At 41.6% G+C, this 25512-nt stretch overlaps 1 protein-coding gene and 1 pseudogene across 2 annotated transcripts; both read right to left on the bottom strand.

The window, feature by feature from the left end:
- Positions 1-2036: 2036 nt before the first annotated feature.
- Positions 2037-12157, bottom strand: LOC127229477 (guanylate-binding protein 4). Of its 2 annotated transcripts, XM_051194589.1 has the most exons (10): positions 11962-12157; positions 10147-10274; positions 9361-9470; positions 8977-9173; positions 7776-8021; positions 6613-6893; positions 4892-5104; positions 4112-4214; positions 3608-3801; positions 2037-2283 (listed from the first exon to the last, which is right to left on the bottom strand). In XM_051194589.1, exons 1-10 carry the CDS (start codon positions 12149-12151, stop codon positions 2065-2067), a joined length of 1881 nt encoding a protein of 626 aa, XP_051050546.1. In that variant the 5' UTR covers positions 12152-12157; the 3' UTR covers positions 2037-2064. The 2 variants fall into 2 exon arrangements, with proteins under 2 accessions (XP_051050546.1, XP_051050552.1); XM_051194595.1 differs by lacking the exon at positions 4892-5104.
- An 11081-nt stretch (positions 12158-23238) lies between these two features.
- On the bottom strand, positions 23239-25083 carry LOC127230587 (acyl-protein thioesterase 1-like; annotated as a pseudogene).
- Positions 25084-25512: the final 429 nt, after the last annotated feature.

The following is a 25512-nucleotide window of genomic DNA, read 5'->3' as shown; positions in this document are numbered from 1 at the left end:
TTCCAGTACACAAACAGCTATAATTTGAAGCCAATCTCCCTATCTGTGGCTTCATATTCCTATTACTGATCATGCATGTTTGGGAGCCAGAGTGTTTCCCACATCTCTGTATTAGTCATTTTTCCTGTTGTGATGAACTATCTGACCAAAGTAATTTAAGGAAGAGTTAATTAGTCCATAGTCTGAGGGGGTGTTGATTATCACGGGGCAAGCATGGTGGCTGAAGCATGAGACCAGGTTACACCGAGTGCCAGTGGGAAAGCAGACAGCAATGAATCCTGCTGCCCAGTTTGTTTCCCCTCTTCATTCTGTCTTAGTCACTCATAGAGGTCTGTTGTCTAAGCAATTCTAAATCCTGCCAAGCTGACAGTTAATATAAACATCCAAAGTTCACCCCTGGTCAACTTGATGCACATCATTGTAACTGATTAACTTTGTCCCCAAATACTCATGGCCATCTTATAGTGCAAAAATGCATTCCGATCACACTCAAAAGTCTTTAACAGTTTCAACACTGCTTAAAAGCACAAGTCTTACCTGAGATTCTGTTGTAATCGCCTAACTTTGAGATCTTACAACATAGAAACAAATTGCATAGTTCCAAGATACAGTGCCATAAAATAAGCATTTTTTATTCCAAAATGGAAGAATGGGAGTGTAGCAAGGGGTGATCATATCAAAGCAAGGTGCAAATCCTACAGGTAAATCATGAAGTTCCACATAAGGAATCCGTGACAGAACCCAAGTAGTCCTGCCCCATCAGCTCTGAGGCTATAGAACACCTAGGCTTTCTTTTGGGCTGGATTCCTTCCATGACTCTATGTTTCCTCAATGGTGTCCCACCTCCCTGGAATTTCCAACATCTCTACTGCAACCTAGGTGCCATCTTTACAGTCTCATGCAGTGGCTTCTGAGAGACTCTCCTTTCGAAAGCTGATCCTGTCACATATTGCCTGCCCTCAACAGTTCTCTAAAACTGTGTGGCAAGACTTTTCGACTCCTTTAACCTTTCATGCCTGCAAAACCAGTGTTGTATGGATGCTGCTACCAAGATCTGTTGCCAATGTGAGACGTAGTTAGGATGTGTTAGACCACCATAGGAGTAACTTTCTCTATGCTTTGGTGGCTAGACCTACACAACTAATTTCCAGGGTAGTTTTGTTGTTGTTTTGTTTTGTTTTTTAAAGCAGGAAATGCTTTGTGAGATATTCTCAGCACAGGCTTTCATCTCTCAGATAAATTTGTATTTTATTCATAAGTTGGTGACTTTGATGAGATGGATTGTGCTTTGGAGGCTGTCCTCTTGTCCTAATGAAGAAACTGGGAGTGTCTCTATAAAAAGTGCAGACATGTCCACTTTGCTGTTCTAGCTTGAAAATAACACACATTTCCTACAGCATTCCAGGGTTTTCCTGTCTCAAGGTTCTAGGCTCACCTATTTCCCTCCTGTAAACTAGTTCAATAGGCTCAAGGTCACGATTCTCACAATCACCCTAGAAAATAGTAGCCACTCTCCATTTCAAACAATCCCTTATGTACAGGGTCCTGTCACATAACAAGGGTGACACAAAAAGCTTCCTAATTTTAATCTGTGCAGCTTTTATTAACAACCAACCTAACATTTTTCCCATACCTTGTTCCATGAAATCTACTTGTTGCTTTTTTTTTAGAAGAGTAAATCATAATGAATTATCTGTATGATTGGGATACAATTTCCAGTGTTCTTCCATTGGGCCATTTGTCTTCTTGACTTACATCCTTTCTAGAAATAATTTCACTGTATTCAGATTGTTTTCCCACTTTGCTATATAAATTATGTCAATGAATTTTGATGGAATTCATGGATACCTCACTCTTACATTCTTGAGCCTTTGGTTTGTATTTTTGAACTTCATACTAACTCCTAATGAACTGACACTGACCCTCAATCCTAATAGGTGGTGTCTCTTTGATTATTTATTAAAGTAGCACATGTATTTTACGAATAAGGCATAGGGTGCCATCAAAATAATAGAAGCCTCTTTTTTTTTTAAATATATAAATTCCTTCCCACAAGCTCTCAGACTACTTCATAAGTGAGCTGAGAACTTTCAGCCCTGCACCACATATTTTGCCAGCTCCTGGCAAAACCATAAGGAACGCATTGCCAACTGTGTCAAGGATGTGTGAAAACAGTGAGGACTCTGCTCTAGTTCTCTCCATCTCTTCTCTAAGTTGACTTATTTCATTCTGCAGCATTTCCGATTTCTTTCTGAACCCTTCAGCAAGCAGTTCTTCTTGGATCTGTAAAGAAAAAAATCTTCCATGATTGGCAGGTAGAATTTTGTATTTAACAACTTTAGCTTAAGTGCATTATTGGCTTCACTACTGCCTCACAGGGGTCTTTGATAAGTTAAGACATATCCATTGCTTCTACATAATTAGGGAGGTTTATTCAGCATTTTCCCATGGAGTTTTGTCCCTACACACACACACACACACACACACACACACACACACACACACACACACGCCCTTTAGAAGAAATTGTAGAAGGAAGGTGAAATATTTGGAGTGCTGACCTTGTATACAGCACTGGTTATATACTCTAAGATGGGACAAATAATTTATTTTACTCAAACTTACAGGATGAATCAAACCAGCATAGAAATTAATACAGCAACTTATGAGATTGTGTCATGCTTTATTTTATTGTACCATTTTATTTTTCTATTAATTAATTAATATCTCTTTGTGTACTCATGTGTGAGGATGTATGTAAGTGCATGTACATGTATGTGTTTGTACATGTCTATGAAGGACAGAGGTTGATGTCATGTATCTTCTTCAATTGCCTCCTCCGTATTTTTTATGTATGTATTTTTACTTTATATGTTTGAGTAATTTGCTTACATGTACATGTTTGTGCCTGGTTCTCATGGATATCAAAGGAGAGTATCAAATCCCCTGAAATTCTAGTTCTGGACAATTTAGGGTATCATGTCTTGATGGGAAGTAAAACTGGGTCCTTCACAGCTGAGCCAATTCTATAGCCCAATTTTCAATATCAAGTCTCTCCTCAATGCTATAGCCAGCTGATTCTACAAGGCTGGCTAGCTAGAAAGCCCAGGAGACCTGTCTTTTCCCAAAATTCACAAAGGTCACTGGTACATGTCACTTCTTCCTGATTTTCCATGGGTTTTTAAGATCCAAAGTTGTTTCTCATGCATGCACAATGAGAACTTTGTGGGCAGAACCACCTCCCAACCCCATTCTCCTCCTCTGTTTTACCCTGGGCTAGATTTGATATAGTCACACTAGATATGCCCACCTCATGTCTCTTTGAAGATTAAGCCTAGAATCTGAAAGACTAATGGGAAGGGTCACCTGTAATATGAAAAGACCATCCTAGAAACTCAACAAATAGCAACTCAGAACCCTGGGGACATCATTTATGTACTCAAAAGTTTATCCCTACACAGATGCTGGGATCTTGGGTGCTCATAGCTTCAGCAAGGCCCATGTGAACTTCGATGAAACATTCCCAGTTGAAGTTACATGTTTGAAATTAACAGTTCCCTTCTTGGGGAATGACTGTCTGGCACTAACAAGCTCCATCCACGCTCACCTTCAGCTTGTGCTCCACCATCTTCTCCTGCTCTCTCAGAAGCATCTCCCTTTCCCTCTCCATCTTCTCCTGAAGTTTAGTGATGTTTTCTCGGAAGCTTCTCTCTTGAGCTACCATCAGTTGCTCTTGCTTCTTCTGTTTCTGTCTCAGCAGCTCTCGTTCCTTCTCAGCCACCTCTTTCTTTGTCCGCTCAGCTGCTCCACAGATATTTGAGAGAGGGAAGAAATCACACTCAGAATGTAGCTGTACTCTCCTGGGATCATTAGGGAAACCTCTGAGTACACCCATTAGCAGGCCAGTAGCATCATGGTTCCTAACACGACGGAAAGGCACCGATTGACTGGACATATAACACAACACCAACACCCCTTGTTTGCACATCTAGGAGAGGTCATGATCCTCAGCAGGAGGAAGCTCCTTGTTCCAGAAGGAAATACCTATGCATCAGTCAGAGGACTTTGCAGAACATACCCACACCACTAACAGTTGGACCCTCTACCCTACCTGCTATGGCCCTCTGTCCATCTGTAAGGGCTTTGTCTGACTGAAGGATGGAGTTCTCTACAGTAGCCTGTGACTGTAGGAAGCTCTTCAGAATCTCTTTTGCCTGGGGACCCAAGAAGAGAAAATATAATTCAGGTGGTAAAGATTTAGTTTTCTGCTGAGGTATTTATTGATTAATAAAACACCTTTTTTTTCGAGTCCTGTCACACAATGTCTCTTTAATTCCACGGCCATAACAAATGTACAAGCTCTTCATAAATTCAAAAACCCACTTGCCTTAGTCTCCTTGAAGGCTTCCCAGATCCCTGATGGGAGATGTTAGTGAGCCAGTGATACCTGCTGTCCCAGGTCACAGCCCTAGCAACAGTTATGTGCAATCCCACAAACATATAGTCTGCATTTTATTTACCATGTTTGAATATTTTGTTTCCTACTTTCATGGGTGTTCCCGACTTTATAGCAAAGACAACATATACAGACATATCACTTTGTATCTCAGATGTCTTATACTGGTATTTCTGGCTGCTTTCTTAGGTTTCTTTTATACAGCTCTATTGTGGTATTACTATCAAATCACAATTGTACCAGTTTAAGGCATATAATGTTTTAATTATTCTATATTGCTAAATAATTAATATAATCAAAGAAATTTATGTACCTAACCCTGAATGCTCAGTGTCTGCCAATCATGAACTCATCTTCACCTTGATTGTTTCTACCAGTACCGTGTAGTTACCACATTAGCCGAACTCTGTAAGCATTGCTTCTGTCATTCCTCACCTTCACTCCTTTCCTGGGCACTTGCTCATAGCCTTGCTCAACCTTCTTCCTGGCTTCTAAATAGAGGCTGTGCCCACCAGGAAGAGAAAAAGCTCCACTTGAGACACTCTCTCTCAGGGGTTCTGCAAGCTTCTCCAGCTCAGCCTGGCAGTGACTGACAGATGCTGCTTCGTTCTGTTGCATGAAAGCTTCCTTCCATTCTTCAATGGCAACCTGCCGGGTGAGTAGGGAAAGACAGAACTAAGTTGTTAAAATAGGGTGTGGTGGTTTGAAAGAAAATGCCCCCTTAGGGCACTATTATGAAGTCTGGCTTGTTGGAATAGGTATGGACTTCTTGGAGGAAGTGTGTCATTGTGGAAGTGGGCTTTGAGGTCTTCTATGCTCAAGCTACATACAGTATCACAGTTCACTTCCTGTTTCCTGCAGATCAGGATATAGAACTCTCAGCTCCTTCTCCAGCAGCATGTTTGCCTGCATGCTACCATGCTTCTCACCATGATCATTATGGACTAAACCTCTGAAACTGTAAGAAACCTTCATTTAATGCTTCCCTTTATAAGAGTTGCCATGATCATTGTGTCTCTTCACAGCAATACAAACCCTAAGGAAGATAGAAGGTGCCACTGTGGTTGTCCTGAATGAAGCAATGAGACCATCTCAGAGTGGACTGGGAAAGGAAGAGGATCAAAATTCCCAATCTGGTCAGTTCTGGATGACTTCCAAAAAAAATCTATCAACTTCCTTTGTTTCATATCCAGCAGTTGTTAAATCGAGTTGGAAAATACAAGTTCATTTCCTCTGAGAATGGAGGTGGTGTAGCTGACAAACCAACTCTTCAAAGTTGAGATAAGTGTACTCTCAGGAGAGTTTTGAACCCTCATGAATTCTTCCAATGATTACTTGAGTGTCAGAATGCTAGAACATGAATCTTTTTTTTCTTTATGTGTTTATTTAAGCTCATAAGTGATAACCCTAATGAATTTCTTCAATATGAACTAAGAGATTTTTGTCCTTTAAGGCTCAAATTCAAATAAACAAAAGTACAGAAATTCTCAGGGAAGCTGTCCTTGGTCTGTTGTGTCATGTTAATTCCCTTGGAGTTGTTTCTTGGTGTCAATGCTTTCAACATCCTAGGCTAGTGAATATGATGGATAGTAATCCCATGGCAACATTATATTTCATAACACAAAGTGACCTAGCCACCCAATCCCTTCAAAATTCAGGGTTTGTCTGGCTGTGAAAGGAAGATAAATCAGAATGTCTAGAAAAAAAAAGAGAGAGAGAAGCATCCAGTGATTCCTTGGGGTGCTGGTAAGTGGAGAGTTCCCTCCCTACTCCCCCCTACCCCATACCCCCCTACCCCCCCCCAGCAGAGATAAGTCAATCCGACACTTTCTGGTTGCTGTGTATACAGCAAAGACTCACACACTCTTGCTTCATCTCTCTCTCTTGAACTGTGAGCCAATAAAACACATACTGTTTCAAAGTTCTAAGCACATAATAGTGTGTGTTTCATAGCAATAAAACTAATGAAAGGTTATTGTTCCAAGAACGGGAAAACTCTAGTCCAAAAAGTCAGGTTACCCATAAAAATTCCAATGAGAAAGATTCAGACCTTGAGCCTTGAGATAAAAAAAAAAAAAAAAAAAAAAAAAAAGTGCAGCCTAAAGGTTATATCAGAAGGGCAAGGATCAAGCAAGGCCAGTGCTAAGGCATATTACCACCAGCTTCTGCTGGAACTCTTGCTCATCATCCTTGAAGGAGTGCTCCATGAAGACAGCCACCGCTTCCTTCTCACAGTCTGCATGTACATTCAGCAGCTCTTGTAGTGTGTCTGTTGGGAGCCTCAGTTGCTGGGCCATCTGCTGACTGTAGTGGTCAGCTGCCTTCTGCACAGCTGCTGAGTTCTCACGCTGAGCTAGGGTCATCACTGCATTCTCCAAACAAGGCACAGTCCCACTATTGATGGCATCCAAGTAGGTCTTCACCAGAGTCCCCAGTCCTGAGATAAACATTGTTATGAATTGGAAAGTTCTCACCAATTGTTTTTTATAAACTTGAGACCTAGCACTAGCAAAAGCAACAAACTCTATTTATCTTGAATTTCTCTTCTCCTCTTACTTCTCCCATATCTTCCATCCTCTTTTCACGTCCTCTTGGAATCAATGTCTACTTAATAAAATGAGCTTCTTTCCTTTGTAGTTCTCAAATTCAATACACTAAAAATAATCAGTGATTATAACCAAAAGGTTTCAAGGCTTCTTAGAGGGGAAAAAAAACCAAAAACAAAACAAACAAACAAAAAACACTCCATCATATAAATAAAATAAAAGCATTTTGGAAGGAGAAAGCAAATTACATCTCTTGTGAGATTGAGTTCCAAATGAAAACTAAAGTCCCATCATGGAAAAAGAATCAGAAATTTGAAGACAGAATACAAACATGGCACCAAGTATGGATCAATCTGAGGGGAGGCAAAGTATGGTTTGGTTACACAGGCAGGATGTCTATGAAACTTGGCATGTTTAAACTTGTTTCTCAAATTGCATGGGATTCTTGGCCTGCTGTGTTCTGACAGATGTCAGGCCATAAATAATCTGTACAGTCAAACTGAGACACTCTTCCTAGGGGACTCCAAGTCATCTTGCAGATTTCTGTCCAATCACCTGAACAATCTTTATAGTAATAGTTATGTGAGACTTGCTAGACCTCAATAAACATATACAGAAAGTCCAACTATGGAACATGTATGGGTGATTCAAACATTTGTTTCTCTATACTCCTTTACATAAGCAAATACAAATTTTCAAGACCACAAAAGAACCATCACTTCAGTACATATTCTAAGTCACAGAGATGCGCTTGAGGGACAAAAGATACTCACTATTTCCTGTGACAGTGACTCCCCCTCTCAAGGCCTTTGTCTTTGCATTGGTGAAGATGTAGGAGCAGAATTTTTTGGATTCAACCTGAAAATTCCATTCCAGTTGGTTTTCTGGAACTTTCTCAATTTGGAATAATAAACTTTTGTCAGTTGTAGGCCGATCAAAAACAAAGCACCTCCGTACTGGAAAGAAATATCTGATACATTCTCTGGTCATGTTGGATTTTTGGATTTTGGGATTGTTTCCTGAGAGAGAGAGAGAGAGAGAGAGAGAGAGAGAGAGAGAGAGAGAGAGAGAGAGAGAGAGAGAGACTAAGACCATTCATTGAAGAAAGAGCTAGAAAACAACATTGACAACATTCCAAGACTGTTTTTAAGTTTCAGTACATTTGAATGACTGTACCAATAGCTTTAAAGTAACCAGTGAGTTTGGAGACCTTACTACTTAGTCATTATATAGGACTAGACATTACTTTGCACAAGGACTCTGTGACATAGCTATTTAAAAGAAGAATTGTCTAAATAATAGATAAATGAATAAAAAATACTGATTTTAGGTACTTAACTATCCCACTAAACATAATTCATGTAATGAACTTGTAATGTTAACATTCCAGCATATTGCATAAGGCAAGAAGGTGAAATTTTGGTGAAAAATGAAATATTGCACATTAGTAGAGATATATATCTACTTCACCCATTGCCATTTACTCCAAGATAATTAGTTTATATACATATATCCACTGGAAGGTATAACTATTTGAGCTAGTAAAACATTTGAGTAGGAAATATTTTTAAAATTAGGTCAGTAGATTTCCTTGTGATTTTAGGTTTTCTCACTTATGTATTTAGTGAACCACTTTCCTCATATATATGAAGAACATATATATTAACAAATAAAAAAATGAAGCTTAGGAAACCACTATCTTGATGCCTTGATTGTAATCCTCACCTATGTTTGTTTTTGCTTATAATATTAAAGGGTATAAAATTATTTGATATGTCATGTCCTAAGATAAAATGGGTTTAAATCTTAGCCTCTGAATATTTTCAAGTAATAATTGTCAAACTTATGCTAGTTGTCAATTGGCATGACCATTATCAAGGGTTTCAATCCAGCCTCAAACAGGTACGTCAAGTCTGAGCAGTGTCTAGCTGATTCTACTTCCTTCCCTGTTGAAAATTCCCTCACTTTTGATACCTGGAATTAGCTTCAGGGCATTCTCCAGGTATTCGTCTGCTGTGATGACGTGTCCATCTAACTTCAGCTCCAGAGCGAAATCCCGGACAGCCCAGACGAAGTCTGGAAAGAAACTCACAAACTCACTAGAGTCCTCTACTTCACCCTCTCTGGGGCTGGATTTTGCCCGGATTAGCTGTGATAATTCGGTCACATAACTGAGATTGTATCTTAAGGATATGAAATTAAATGCCTCATGTGGAATCAATTATTAAAGCTTTTCCCCTTTGTTCTGTGTCCTCTCTAGCTGAACCAAGGCTTGCTGACTTAGAATAAAGAGGAAGCAGTAAGTTGCCTTCCTCCTAAACTCAACAAAACAAGGCAGCTCCGTCCCTGGAAGGATACTGCAGCTGTTCCAGGGCCTGCTGGTTGATGATGTTCATGCTGTTGTAGACGAAGGTGCTGCTTAGAAGCACAGCCAGGGCGAAGATCCAGCAGTCATTCTTTGAGTCACCCTGGAGGATACATGAAGACAAGAAAGTTAAGAGTCTAGTAATCATTCATTCATTCATTCATTCATTCATTCATCCAATTGTCCCTTTACCCTTTCAGATAGATTACTAGTGAATCTGAGAGAAATAACAAAATGTGAAGATAATTCTACCTTCAGTCCTCATTACTTACACTTAAGCTGACCCCCCCCCCTTCCAGGGCATTAGCCTGTTTAGCTATCAAGATAGAGTTAGGATATAGCTAGGTGGTGGGAAGCATGCATGCACAAGGTCCTGGATTTGGTCCCCAGAACTACTGGCAGTGTATAAAACATTTCCTAAGTGCCTGGAACACAGTAGGCAGTGATAAATAGGCAGTCACACCTTTGTAAATTTTGCCATGATTACCGACTCAAACCCTATTCAGTTAGGTACATCTCTTCATTGTGCCTCTGACAAACTGCAGAGACACATTTTGTGGCTATCAATCTCCATATAGTAACCTTCTGGAAGATGACTTTGTACAATAGGAAATAAACATGTCAACATATTAATGCAAGCACAATAACAATGTCTGCCAGAAAGAGAGCCAAAATCATTAATAACAAAAAACAGCAAGGAAGAAAAGAACATAGAGGGGCCAAGTTAATCTGTGAATTTAGAGATAGAAATCATTATATTAGATAAGATTTTACCTTACCTTTTCTATATCACCAAGACCCTCTGTGTCCAGAAGGACCAGGGTATGGGTTGCCTTGCTGGGGTGGGGCACACACCACATCCAGATGCCCTTGGTTTCAGACTGCACTGTGGAACCCAAGGAAAAGCCTGAAGAGAAGAGCAAAAACAGGAAAAGGTCACAGCATGAAGACCAAGGATAATGGAATGCTGAGAATGTTTAGCAAGAAAAAGGCTTGCTTTTATTGCAGTGGACACCATGAATTTAGTCCACATGTAATGGACTCTCCAAGAACCACTTGTGGCTTCTACTAAGGTCATTCTTCCAACACCTCAGAATGGACTGTGTTGTAGAATTAGTTTAGATTTTATTAGTTCCAGTGTTTTTATCTAAAACTCCTGTGTCCTCTTATTTCTAGTAGAGTTCAACCACTCAAACAGCAGTAAATGGCCACCTAGCAAGCATTGTGTTCTTCACTTCTAACCATGTGAGCTATATATAGTGTGCCTGGGACTTATTCCTCACCTAGGGTCACAGTTCCCTTAATGTAGCTCCTTTCAATATTTTTTTTTTTTTTTTTTGCCTCACACTGACACTATTCTTTACCTGTAGAGTAGGGAGAGATCAATTCCTACTGGAACATTCCTGTTAAGCTATCTAACCCACAGCGTTATTTACTGTGGGTTAGATAGCTTAACAGCTCTTCAGTGCATAGGTCAGAAAAATTAAACATGTATACTATGCTCCCAGTTTGGGGGTGATGTGTAGAATGCTGGGAATAACACCAGTGCTCATCAGCAACAAAAGAATAAATGATACATGGCATCCTCAGACAACAGCATGCTATAAACAAACTATGGATGCATGTGACAACTACAGGACACTCAGTGTCCTCCTCTGGCATGTGAATATGCACATTGTACACATACCTGTACAACACTCAAACTCATATATTCCCCTACACACAAAGAAAGAATGAATGTGTTCCCTGTAAATGAAGGTGTTAAGGTGCTTCGGGGAGTATGTGAGGGTATGATTGGGGTTCCCATGGTTACTCAGGTTTTATTTCTTGATCTGGGTGTCGGTGTGGATGCTCACTATATATTCACTAACTTCATTGTCAATAATTCATAAAAAGCTTTGCTGTTTCCTCAGAAAGACAAATAATGGTGTTTTCTCTCATTTGTGGGTCCTTATTTAGGCAGATACCCCAAATCATATGTGTAAGGATGACATGAACGTGGGAGTGAAAATATGAGGAATGAAGTTGACTAGTGGGAGGGAGGGGAGTCAGGAGAAAAGGAAAGATTATGGGGGGGGGTATCTGCTCAAACATATCCATACGTAAAAATGTTCATATGTAACACAATATAGTAAAATAACACAGTAAAGTTTTTTTAAACAGGTTTATCATGAAATAAAAAACCAAATCCCCAGAGACTGGATGACAGTCCAGTTCAGATGTTGACTGTATAAGGACCCTACTGAACATCCTTCTTCAACCCATCTGGCTTTTAATAGGTGAAACAATATTTGTACTCAGAATGTTCTTAAGGTTTGGACAAAGGTACAGGAAGAATAGGACGCTTGCAGGAGTTCAGCTACTGATCAGACCGGAGTAGAGGGGTGAAGAGGGATACTGCGGTGGATCTTTTGATGAAGTTGAGGGGTAATCACACTAGAAGCATATGATCTTTTCCAGTGGGTTAAACATTATAAACTTGATAAGAATGAGGGCTTTTCATTCGTGAGAGGGATGAGCCTCCAAAGGTGTGCTCAGCCCACCTACCTACCACAGTCCAAGGCAATGGTCTCCACACATCCAGAGGAACTCACCATGGTTCTGTCCTGCGAGACGGTTCATGAGGTAGGATTTCCCTGTACGATATAAGCCGACAATAGCCACCACCACCAGAGGCTGAGATATCTTCTCAAGAATCTTTATAGCCTCTGGATTTAGCATCAGCTGCTCTTTCCAGTTTTGCACCAGACAAATTGGTGCCTCCATGGTTGGCTGAGTTGCCATGGCACCCTGTAACTCAGAACAGTCACTCATTGAAATGCATGGTCTCAAGGTCATCTCCTGTTATTTATTTATTTGTTTGTGCAACACATATATCAACTCCCATGTGTTTCTAAAGGTAAAAACAAATGAGCCTGTTACAGTGCTTAAAATACCGTATCTTACAATTCCCATCTGAACTATGAAAAGGACTGCCTGGCTCTTTAAAGAATAAAGTGAGAAAAGCACTCGGGTTTTGTAGAAAGTGGAGCAAAATACACACGATAAACTCGCAAAGCAGGGAGGAAGACTTCCTGGCATTGTGAAAGAATTTGAAGCCTCACTCAGTATGTGAAGTTTACTGAGTGCTGACTGTGTCTTGGCCACTGCCTTAGGTAGGTCGCTATTATCAAGAAGTCAACAGAATGTTTGCAAATTCTTGCCTTGGTGGGTCTCTATTCAAATGGGACAGATAATAGCACAGAATGAACACACACACACACACACACACACACACACACACACACACAATTTTTAGAAGAAAATAAGTAGAGAATGACGTAAGGGCATGGATTCAGATATATGTAAACAGGAACCGACTCCACCAGAATAAAATGAAGCCTCTTGGTGACATCTTTGAGAACAGATGTCTACCTTCAGGAAAGCGGTGAGGGCACGAGGAAGGAAACTGGGAGAAACTTCCTCACCAGAGAACTGCTACAGGAATGTTGGGTTTGGCTCCTGGGTCCCACACAGGGCTTCTTTCCCAACATCCACCCACCAAAAATGAGACATACTCATTTCTCCCAAGCCGAGAAGTAAAGGTCTGATAAAAACAGCTCATATACCCTTGGGACCCCAGGAGGCACTCTGCAGCAGGCTGCACACGATGGAGTCAACTACTGATCCATAAGGCTTGCCCTTGCTAGCTCACAAGTGAGAGTCTGCAAGCCAACAGTAGAGTGAGCCCTGGGATTTCTCCCATGGGGTCTGTTCAGAGGAATGCCTGAAGACAGACTCACCCTGAGTTGTCTAGCAGCAGGGATGGCAGCAGGGAGTTCTCAGCTGATTAGGCTCATTCGCTGGCGCTGGCGCTCAATGCGCTGGGCTCCCCCCTGCTCCAGGCTGCTTGGAACACCCACTGTTAGAAGTTGCAAAATAACAACTGAGACAAAGGGAACAGAAATCGAAACCACTCTCCTTTCCAGATCAGTCGACAGAAGGGACTGAGCAAAATTAACGAGTTTCTGACCTGAGCTGAGCTGAGTTTTTCCCAGATTCCTCTGGACTTTCTGAAGTTACCATGAGGCTTCATCTCACAGACTGAGCATTGCTCTGTTCACTCCACACCACTTAAATCAGATAAAATTAAACCAGAAGCAGTGGTTCACACCTGCAAGCCTAGCAGGCAGGAGGCTCAAGCAAGAGGACTGCCAGGAGTTCAAGTTCAGCCTGGACTGGACAAGATAGTGACTTCCTCGCCCTGTCTCAAAGAAACAAAGAAAAGCAAACATTGGAAAAAATTATGCATGTGTCACATTACTGATGCACCCTTTTCAGGTTACACCCCACTTTTTGTCTTTTTGTGCAACACAAACCTAGTAGAAACTCCATGCACTGGCTTGTAAATGTGTAGGTATGGATCAGGACCAGCTAGCATCTAAGAAAGAGTCCGTGATTCAGAATGGGGCTCCCAGAGACAGGCTTGGGCTTTGGTGAAGAGAAACGCAGTGTAAGTTACTGCTATGCTTTGAAAATAGCTACTGGGTTCTGGGGAGGGATCCCTTTTATTTAGTTGCTATATGTTAGAGGAAAATTGATTTCTTATTTTTTATTAGGGTGGTAGGTTACATTGTTGTTTGTTTGTTTTATAAGATACTATACATATATATATATATATATATATATATATATATATCAAAGTCCATTTAAATGAAAACAAACATTTATAGACAATATTTGGGAATCTGGGCGTTGTTCTCTCCAAACTACTTACTTCTGGTAAGGGGCGCTGTCATGGGGGATTCGAAGAAGATTCAGAAATCCTGGCTGTAGTCTGTAAGGCTGCTTTGTCCAGCTGTTTTGAATGTAGGATCACCTGGTACTCTGTTTCAGGTGGTCTGCTTGATCAAACCACATTAGTCTGGAAGGAATCCACATCTTTTCATTTTCTGTGGAAACAAAATATAGAAATCCTTTTCCCCAGTAACTTGTCCTTGAACTTAAATTTTGGAGTCAAAGAATTTTTTGTTTTAATTTAATTTATTGTTTTACATGTCGATCCCAGTTCCCTCTCCCTCCCTCCCAACCTCCCTCACTCCCTCCCTTCCTCCTTCCCTCCTTCCCTCCCTTTTACCCTCTCTGCCCTCTCCCATGCACTCTAACCACCCTCCCCTCCCATCCCCCCAATTCCATATGTAGGGGAATGCCATCCAGTTGGGGTCATGTAGATCTGACAGGTCATGTGAAGTAGGGACTAGGGCTTCTCTCCTGTCTCTAGATTAAAGCAGTTATCCCTCCATGGGGGATGTGTTCGCAAAGTCCTTTTGTACACCAGGGATACATCCTGGCTCCACTGTCTGAGGTCCCTTAGACTGCTCAGTCCTTCTGGCTGAGATCCATATTCAGGGGGGCCTGAGTCAGTCCCATGCTGGCTTCCCAGCTATCAGTCTAGTGGCTGATAGCTCCTCCTTGTTCAGGTAAGCTATCTGTGTGTGTTTCTGCCGCATGGTCTTGTCCTCTCCATCTGCATCTGGGTTCTGCTTTGACTCGGTGTTTATGTATGGGTGATTGCTTCTGTTTCCAACAGGCATTAGTTGAGGGCTCCATGGATAAGTTAGTTGTTGCTCTCACTCTCCGGGAAGGGCATTTATGATAGCCTTTCCACGGCTCAAATTGTTAGTTGGGAGCAGTCTTGTAGTTCTCTAGACCTTTCTTTGTGTTCAATTTTATCTTCAAACCAATATTGGCTCCCTCTTTTATGTCCTCTCTCTCTGTCTCTGTCTCTCTCTCTCTCTCTCTCTCTCTCTCTTTCCTGTCTTCTATTCCTAACCAGGCTCAATCTTCCTGGTCGCACATGTTTTCCTTTCCTCCCCCTTGTTTTCTCCTACTTCTCTCTTCATTCACTGCCCCCCCCACTTCCCCTGAGCTCTGGGGGACTTGTCCATTCCAAGTTCTGTGAGGGACTTTATATGAATCTCTTAGAATACACCTTGTATCCTAGTTCCTCTGGTGGTGTGAATTACAGGCTGGTGATCCTTTGATCTAGGTCTAAAATCCATATATGAGTGAGTACATACTGTGTTCCTCTTTTTGTGACTGAGTTACCTCATTCAGGATGGTTTCTTCAAGTGCCATCCACTTGCCTGCAAATTTCAAGATACCATTATTTTTTTTCTGCAGAGTAGTATTCCATTGTGTAGATGTGCCACATCTTCATTAACCATTCTTCAATTGAGGGGCATCTAGGTTGCTTCCAGGTTCTTGCTATTACAAATAGTGCTGCTATGAACATAGTTGAACAGATGTCTTTGCTGCATGGATGTGGATCCTTTGGGTATATGCCTAAGAGGGGAATTGCCGGGTCCTGTGGTAAACTAATTCCCATTTTCCTGAGGAACCGCCATACTGATCTCCAAAATGGCTGTATGAGTTTGCACTCCCACCAGCAGTGGAGGAGTGTTTCCCTTTCTCCATATCCTCTCCAACATGAATCATCATCGGTGTTTCTAATTTTAGCCATTACAGCAGGAGTAAGATGGTATCTCAAAGTTGTTTTGATTTGCATTTCCCTGATAGCTAAGGATGTGGAACACTTTCTTAAGTGTCTTTTAGCCTTTTTTTATTTCCTCTATTGAGAATTCTTTCTTCAGTTCTGTACCCCATTTTTTAATAGGATTATTTGGTGTTTTGTTGACTAGTTTCTTGAGTTCTTTGTATATTTTGGAGATCAGCCCTTTGTTGGATATAGGATTGGTGAAAATCTTTTCCCAGTCTGTGGGCTGCCGTTTGGTCTTGTCCACTGTGTCCTTTGCCTTAGAGAAGCTTCTAAGTTTGAAGAGATCCCATTTATTAATTGTTTCTCTCAGTGTCTGTGCCCCTGGAGTTATGTTCAGGAAGCAGTCTCCTATACCAATTTGTTCAAGTGTACCTCCTACTTTCTCTTCTAAGAGGTTCAATGTGGCTGGATTGATGTTGAGAGAGACCAGGTCTTATAAGCCCAAACTGTCCTCCAACCTGGAAGAGGTGAAAGAATGGCTTTGAACTCCTGAGCCTTCTGCCCCCACTTTCCAAGTGTTGGGATTACAGGCATAAACCATCCCAGGTGATTGCATGGAGGGCTGAGAATTAGAGCCAGGTCTCTGTGTGCTACGCAAGGACTCCAACAACAGAGCACATCCTCAATCCCTTTACGCTATTTTTTTTTTTTAATTTGATAATTGGATTTCATTCACTGTTGGGAACTGCCTACTCCAAACCCTTGTTAGTCCCATTTAGAAAGGAAAGAAATTGTGTGGGAAGACTGCTGTTCCTTTACAGGGAGCATGTCCCATCATTGCTGCTAAACAGGAGAAAACAGCATCAGAGTTTGTCTGTGGTACTCCCCAGAGAGCACTGCCAATCAGTGACTGCCATTTCGTGCTCTGGATCCCTTGGTGTCTTAGATTTAGACAGCTGTGTCTTCAGTGCAGCCTCCTCCTTCCCCTCCACACATTTCAGAACAGGTGAGATGACCCCTCTCAGATGGAGCAGGGGAGAGCAGCACCAACATGAAACAGCCCAAACCCAGGCTGGCTGTGTGTCCTTGCCAACACAGATGGCTGGATTTCGCCTAGCAGAGCAGCCCTTCCTGCATGTACCAGGGGGCAAGGGAAATAGAAACTGAAGCTACATCCTGACCGTGAACCTGCTTTGTTCAGGGAGACAAAGATGAATATTCAAACCCAAGCCCTGGGTATTTTCGCCTTATTATTGAAAAAAAAAAAAGTCTTCAATTTCTTTAAAATGCTTATCTGCTCTCAGCTCCCTGTTCAGTTCTTTAACTGAAGTTTCCATCATAAACAATGGTGAGAATGTAAACACAGCTGGTATCCCCAGTGTGGTTTGCTTGCTTGGGAAGAAGAACATGTGATTCAGTGTGAAAGCTAACAACACTGGGTTGTTCCTTCCCTGCCTGACTCACAAGAAGTTCCCAGTGTGCTTCTCCTGGATTTCTGGGAACTTCCCAGACTACTGTGTTTTCCCTGGTGACTTGTCCGATGAACTTGAGTATCCCTAATCTACAAACCCAAAACTTCAAATCCCCCAATACTAAACTCTTTTGAGCTCTGACATAAAGCCACAAGTAAAAAATCCTATTCTAAGGACCATTCCTTTTTCACAAATTACTTCAAATATTGTGTATGTGCGCTGGGCATAGTGATGTATGTACATAGTTGAAGGTTGGGACTATGAATCAGGAGCACAAGGCTGTAACATAATAAAATAAATGGCCCAGAGACTGATGTTGGGGTTCAAACTTCAAGCTGAAGTTCACAAGAGCAAAGCAGTGGACCACTAGCTTCTTAGCTCTATCGACTTGAATGGGCTGATCCTGTCTCTACCAGCTCTCACCAAGTCTCAGACTCTAACCTCTCCTCAGCACAGCTGGAGAATGAATGTCTCTCTGAGACCTTGCTTCTGTCTTACACACTTCCCTGGTGCTGGGATTAAAGGTGTGAGCTATAATTCTCTTTTAGACTGATTCACTCTTGTGTAGATCTGGGTAGCCTTGGGCTCACAGAGATCCATCTACCTCTTAATCCTGAGTCCTAGGATTAAAGGGGTGTGCCACCACCTCCTAGCTTCTGACTGCTGAGATTAAAGGTGTGTGCCTGGCTTCTATAGCTTGTGGTTGACTTGGCTTTCTGAATCCCCAGGCAAGCTTTAATAAATCATAAACAATCTATCACCACACAAGGCTATGTAGTAAGCTTGAGGCTTTTGTGGGCTACATGAGATTTTGGGTACATGCATGCTATATCGCCCATGCTTCTTCATGTGTAGGACCTCTTTATTCATTTAAGAAAAATTCATGTTCGATACTTCATATGCAAGCTGGACAGCCTGTGAGATTACAAGGATTCCCCCTGTCTGCCTCCTATCTCACCATAAAATCATGTTTAGAGATTTCACATGGATTCTGGAAATCTAAACAGTATCTCACGGTTATGTGGCCAAAGCAGACCTAGATGGTGATCAAAAGGACATCTTTCCTGTGGTAGAGAGGAGGGTATCTTGGAAACAATTTAAATTTTCAATAGAGAGGAAACCAGTCCTCCATATACAGGCATTAGTGAGAACATCTTCAACGCTCCATCCCCTTGACTGAGCGGTCTAGTACATCAGTGCCTCGCCTAAATATTCAATAATAAAAAGTGATTACCATAGGCATCTAGGTATTATACATGTGACATTAAAAACAGGCTACAACCAGACTGGCTTAACAGTTAATAGGGTCCCAGAAGAGCCACAACAGATACTAGTTTTATTATTAACTGTATTTATATTGTCATCAACTATCCCTACTGCTGACTCAGTTGTAGTCCTTATGTAATAAATATGAGTATTTGTTTATGCTCACAGTTCTACATCTTCCTAGTAGATTAGCAAAATAGGCATGTGACTGGTTAGGTAAATAAATTGTGAGTGGAAGGTACGGAATTCTTTTTTTAAAATGTAATATTTTTCTTATTTTATATATCGATCCCAGTTCCTTCTCCATCCCTCCTTCCCTCCCTACCTCTCTTCCACCCTCCCAAGGCCCCCAACCACCCTCCTATCCCACGCCCCCCACTCTACATGTAGGGTGAGGCCTTCCTGGAGGGGACACCTAAATCAGTCAAGTCATTTGAAGTAGGGTCTAGGCTCTCCCTCCTGCCTCTGGGTTAAGGGAGTATCCCTCCATGGGGGATGTGTTCCCAAAGTACTTTTGTGCACCAGGGATACACCCTGGTTCCACTGTCTGAGGTCCCTTAGACTGCCCAGGCCTTCTAACTGAGACCCAAGTTCAGGGGGTCTGAGTCAGTCCAATGCTGGCTTCCCAGCTATCAGTCAGGGGCCTTTAGCTCCTCCTTGTTCAGGTCAGCTGTCTCTGTGGGTTTCTGTAGCCTGGTCTTGTCCTCCCTCTCTGCATTTGGATTCCAGTTTGGTTCAGTGTTTAGCTGTGGGTGTCTGCTTCTGTTTCCACCAGCTACTAGATGAGGACTCTATGATGGTGGATAAGTTAGTCGTCAATCTCATTTTCCAGGTAGGGCATTACTGTAGCCTTTCCACTGTTGCTTAAATTGTTAGTTGGGGTCAGTCTTGTAGGTCTCTGAACATTTCTCAAGAGTTAGTTTTCTCTTGAAACCTATAATGGCTCCCTCTTTTATGGTCTCTTTCTCTCTCTCCTCTCTCATCTATTTCTCCCCTGACTCAATCTTCCTAGTTCCACGTGATCTCCTCTTCTCCCCTTCTCTTTCTCCTAGCTCCATCTCCACTCATTGACCTCCTGCTCCCAATATGCTCAGGAGATCTTAAAGACATTTCAGATTCTTACTATTCCTGCTTTTTCTGATTTGTACCCCACCATGAGAAATGAAAAGCTCATATACAAGTTGCTCCATTCAGCAGATCACAAAAGAAATGGACACAAAGCTTACACTTGAATCTAACCTGAAACCTAGTATATAGTTTCTGCCGTTAATTGAATTATATGAAGAAAGAAATATGCATCACCTTTCACAATCCGTTAACATATTTGGAGTTTTATTGTGTAATATTACTGCAGTCAAACCTGCCTAGAAACATTTCTGTCTCTCTTCCAAACAGAGGAATATATCCCCTATCCGTTCACTCTTCCAGGTGGCTAGTTCTCACTTCTGCCTTGCTTTGTTTGGGAAAGTTTCTGGGATAGTGTAGAGAATCTTTCCAAATGAGGCAAATCAGAGAATACAAAATTCCTTAAGTACCAGAAGGTGTGATTCTGATTGTTGACAAAGAAGAAATTCAGAATAGATGCCAATGTCAGGAAGTAGTTCCTTTATCTTCTTCCAAATCAGACACTGGAAGGACTTCCCATAAACAACGCACACCCAAGGATCTCTAAAGAACAGTTCTTTGTGCAGATTTCACCATTTACTTAAGGGACTTGTGCACATGGAATAAATAGAGAAGATTTGAACTGCTTGTTCCTTAGTTGTCATTATTTATGCAGCACTTTAGTTGACAGGTGCACCTACTTTTCAGAATTTGTATTTTCCTTTTCTATAGTATTATATGCAATGTGTATGATTTAAAAAAAGAGAGGGGGTAAAGAAAACAAATACTCCCCTTAAAATCTTGCGTGTCTGTCCATTAGGAGACTGTCCCACACAAAAGGTTCACACCCTTCAATCATTTTTTTTTCCTCCACTGAACACATACTTTCGTTTCTCTGCATATGAATGGAAGCATTCCTGCCCTTTGTGATCTCTAGCTTCCCAGGGAACAGGCTGTGTACACAGAACAAACAACAGTTAAAGTTTGTGTGCATTCTGGGAACAGAGGGAAAGATTGATCTGAGTGGGTGGGAACCAGAGCAATTCTAAGGAAAGCCCACACGATATTAAAGTACAGTTGTGAATGTAGTTTAGTCATTAATCACTCAGGGAATGGTGTCTTTGCTGCTCAGCCACCCTCAGCTGAGTATCATTGGCTTCATGCATGTCACATTGTTGCTGATAACCACAGGGACAGCCTGCTTAGACTCAGACCTGTGTTTCTGTCTTTGTCCACTTCCCAGGTAAGAGACTCGTGGCACACAGTTGAAGAGAGTGTCTTCATCCTAAGTTCCAAGATCTACTTGAAAAATCCAAATAGAGATGATTTGACCTCGTTTGATGGTCTATAATATCTGATTTGTGAGTGAGCTATCAATCTTCAACTACGAAAACCTATACATGTGTCTCTAATGCTTGCTGAAGGTAATTTACTATAGGCTAAGAAGTTTTTGAGTTTTTTACTTTAGTAACAGACCAATTAAAATATTCTGGAAAAAAAACATTAAATTACATATTTACCATTTTGTTTTGTTTGGTTGTTTTTTGAGACAGGCTGTCCTGGAACTCACACTGTATTCCAGGCTTGCCTTGAACTCAGAAATCTACCTGCTTCTACCTCCCATGAGCTGTGATTAAAAGCATGTGCCACCACCACCTGGCTTCATTTACTTTTTTCATATATATTATTATCCTTCCAAGGCCTTAAGAACCACTGTTTCAATTAAAAAAGAATGGAAGAAAGAGAGATGAAGCTTCAGAGATAACCTATCTGGTAAAGTGCTTGCTATGCTAGCATGAGAACTTGAATTCAGTCTTGAACAATTACCAAAACATCTGGACAGAATGGTGCAGGCTGGGTATCCCATGCTGGAGATATGGATATAGAGGGCTCCCTGGAGTTTCCTGACTGGACAGTCTAGTCTAATCAGTAAGGCCCCAAAGAGAGAACTTGTTTCAAACACAATGGATGGGTCTTGAGAAATGACATCCAACCTCCTTTTTTTTTTTTTTTTTTTTGCAATCTTAAGAATTATTTTTGTTGTGTGTGCTTATGTGCACATTTGAGCTCATGTGGACACAGGTTGATGTGGGAATGCCCATGTACCACAGTACGCATGTAGAAATCAGAGGACAACCTGTAAATGCAAGTTCTTTCCACCTACCACATGGACCATAGACATGGATGTTATGTCATGTGGCTTGATGGCAGGCACCTTTGTCTGCTGAGCTGTCTCTCTGACTCTAATTACTCTCTTTTTTCTTTACTATAAATTTACCCTCAGTGGATATTAATTGTTTTTATAATTATAGCAGCACATGTTCATAACAATTGCGTGATTAAAATAAATAATCCATTTCTGGAGACAAATCCATGTATTTTTCACTTGGTACACTGATATGTATTAAGTAGAAATTATGTACAAAGCTCTTGTATTAGGGTTTAGCTGGGCACAGGTGAATTACACCAACAGTTTAGCTAGCAGAGGTTGCTTAGAATCGAGGATTGTGCTAGCACGCAGACTTAGATAGGAACCAAGGTTATGACAGAGTTATTGAACAAAATAAGAAGGGCATGCTTGCTCTTACAAATAAATTAGATATAATGTAATATCTATAGCAGGTTGAAGCTGGGCAACTTTAAATTTTATACAATAGCAATTTGCTTCAAATATGCGACAGTAAGCACTGTGCAGTGGATTCAATATGGTAGATTCGGGTGCCTTTAGAGAGTTTGTCAATCGCCTTAATTTGAGAGAACTTCTGTGAGAATTGGTGACTCAGCAGAGCAAGCCCTGATTCCTGAATCAAGGAAAATTGGATGTCATAGCAGGAAAGTGAGGAGGACCGATGGTCAGTGGGGGCTGGGGTAAGAGAGAGTTAGGAGAGGAAACAAGGCTCCATACTCTTAAATGAGCAGGGCACTATGAATGAAGGCTCCAGCGCTCAGGCCAGCTGTGCCCTGTTTCAGGGCCAGAACCTTCTGCTTTTGTTCTCCCTACTCCAAGGGGAACTGACCCAAGTATCACTTTATGACCAGCGTTCACGTCCTACTCCCTATGTTTCACATGGAAGCCCTCCTGAGACTTCAGAGAGCTTCCTTACGTGGTGAAATCATATGTAGTTGAAGCCATATGTGGGTGACTCAATGTGACGTGGGGTGTTTCTCTAACCAGATTCCTTGATATCAAACAATGGGGAGCAGAAAGGTTACTCAAGGAACCTTGACATCTGATTCCTCAGCACAAGTGAATAAGAAGAAACAAGCATGAAGTGCTGGAGAGCCATAATGATGGTTGTCAGGGACAATGTAAAAAGAGAATCCATAGTGGCTCAAAGAGCCTCAGATACCCTGCTCAAATATCCTGGGTTAGGCAACAGTAAGCAATAGAAAAATAAGAAACCCTGTCTCAAGCAAGGTGGAAGGTGAAGCCAGATGGCAAAAGTGTCCTGCATGTCCACATCATACACACACACACACACACACACACACACACACACCATATGAAAAATTCTTCAGAATTGAATTTTATTTCACATGGATAGAAACATTTTACACTATAAACATCAGAAGTTTTTGATCAGGAATGGGAGAGGGTTTATACCCTACTACAGTGATGCTGGTGGGCGTCTACACACAGCCTCTTAGTGACGTCAATCAGTTAGAGACAGAAGTTTAGCAATGACTTGCTGGTGATGTGGACTGTGCATCACACCTTCATAGCTTTTACAAATTATTTGGCTAGATTAATTAATGCTCTTAGTTTTTCCACAGTAGGAGAACAAAGCATTAAGGGAACCAAAGGGTCACATCTCCATAGCCCTGGAGAATAGAAATATCTCTAGCTAGGGATCCAGGAGAAACAAAGCCCGAAGCAGAAGCCAGAAATGGAGATAGCAGTAACACTGGCCAGTTTCTGCTGTGTGCTAAGAGAGTGTATGAAGATGAAACTCCTCCTTGAGGAAATCCTTCCAACATAATTCTGTTTAAGGAATGTCAGTGTCCATCTCTCCATCTACCAAAGGTAAATCATTTACATTTTCTGCTGCCTGTTTAGTTCCAGATTCATCCTCCTGGGAATATGGTGAATGTCCAGTAATACCAAACCAAGAAGACAAAGCCATATTCAAATGTAATGTAATAGGCATAACAGGCACGTGTGGACAAATGCATTTCATGTGGGAATTTCTGATATGGCCAAAAGGCCACTAATACTAGTATTAGTGGTAGCTTCTGGCAGGCCTTCTGGACAGCAGGTAGTGGGGTAGACACATTGTTGCTGCACATCCATAGGCTGGCAGACAGTGCCCACCATATAAAAAAGTAATGGATTACTTTTAATTATTTTACTCTTATTGAAAATAGATTTTTTTCTCACTATCTCTAATTGTGTGTCACACACACACACGCACACACACACACACACACACACACATACACACAATCCTGACCACCATTTACCTTCCCCCTACTCCTTCTCCGAGTTCCTCCCCACCTCTCCATCCATCCATATTCACCCCCTCAGATAATGACTTAAGGTTCAGCCAACAAGATGAAGTAGTTTATTTCCCCAATGAAACTCTCTTGAAGAAAACTAAATTTTCATTTGTAAGTGGTTATCAACTGGAGGTTGATTTTGGGTTATGGATACAGGTGTTTCTACATCTCCTTTCAGTTCTGGGACCCCACTGGGGGCAAACCCATGAAGGCCCTGTACAGGTTCTATGCATGCTTGCCTCCGTTTCTATGAGTTCATATATGCATTGATCGTGTTGATTAAGAAGGCCTTATCGTGGTTTAATTAGGATCAGAGAAAACAGGCTGAATAGATGTTTATCCAGGGAGAAATAACCTACAACAGAGACAGATGTGAACACCAGCAGGCTCCTGGTCCCAAGGATGCCTCCGGATGCTCCTCTGTCCCCACACTGCCAGCAAGAGAGCTCTTGGGGTCCCTTCCCCAGACCTCCTTCCCCCAGGTCACATCTGCCCCCACTCCCACCCCCAATAGGTGTGGTCAGTGCCACAGGTGTGAACAAAGTAAACATCTCACTACAAGGCTTGTTTTCTTTCTTTTTAAAACATTTTTAATATTCTTAATGGTACTTTTTTTGTGCACTGGTCTTTTGCCTGAATGAATTTCTGTGCCAGAGTGTGGTATCCCCTGGAACCAGAGTTACAGACAGTTGTGAACTGCCATGTGGGTCCAGAAAATTGAACCAGAGTCCTCTGGAAGAACGGCCAGTGCTCTTAACCTCTGAGCCATCTCTTCAGCCTCAAGGGAACATTTTTTTTATTTTGTGTCCTCCATCCCCTCTGACTCTTATACTCTTTTCTGCCTTATCTTTGACAGTGTTTCTGGGCTCTGAGAGGAGGGATTTGATGGAGACGGCCATTTAGGGCTGACTATTCCAAAGTCTCTCACTCTCTACATAATTTCTGGCAATGGGTCTCTGTGTTTGCTTCTATTCGCTGCAGGAGGAAGCTTTTATGATGATGACTGAGCAAGGCATTCATCTATGAGTATAGCTGAAAGTCATCAGGTATCATTTTATTGCTGCTTTCGGAGAAGAGAGTATAGAACAGTAATTGGTTTTACTCTAGGTTCTCTGGGCTGTCCGGTCTCTGGTTCTTGGTCACCCAAGCAGTTATGGGTTTCATTTTGGGAAGCGGACCTTAGGTCAAATCAGATAGTGGTCGGTTACTCCCTCAAGCTCTGTGTCACCACTGTACTATATTACAGGCAAGACACTATTGTAGATAGAAGGGTGTGTGGCTGGACTGGTGTTTGCTTTTCTTTTGGTAGTATGCAGAGTATCTTCTAG

The sequence above is a fragment of the Phodopus roborovskii genome, unplaced genomic scaffold (genome assembly GCF_943737965.1).
Source record: "Phodopus roborovskii unplaced genomic scaffold, PHOROB, whole genome shotgun sequence".
Classification (NCBI taxonomy): Eukaryota; Metazoa; Chordata; class Mammalia; order Rodentia; family Cricetidae; genus Phodopus; species Phodopus roborovskii.
This window is presented reverse-complemented; position numbering and strand designations above follow the sequence as displayed.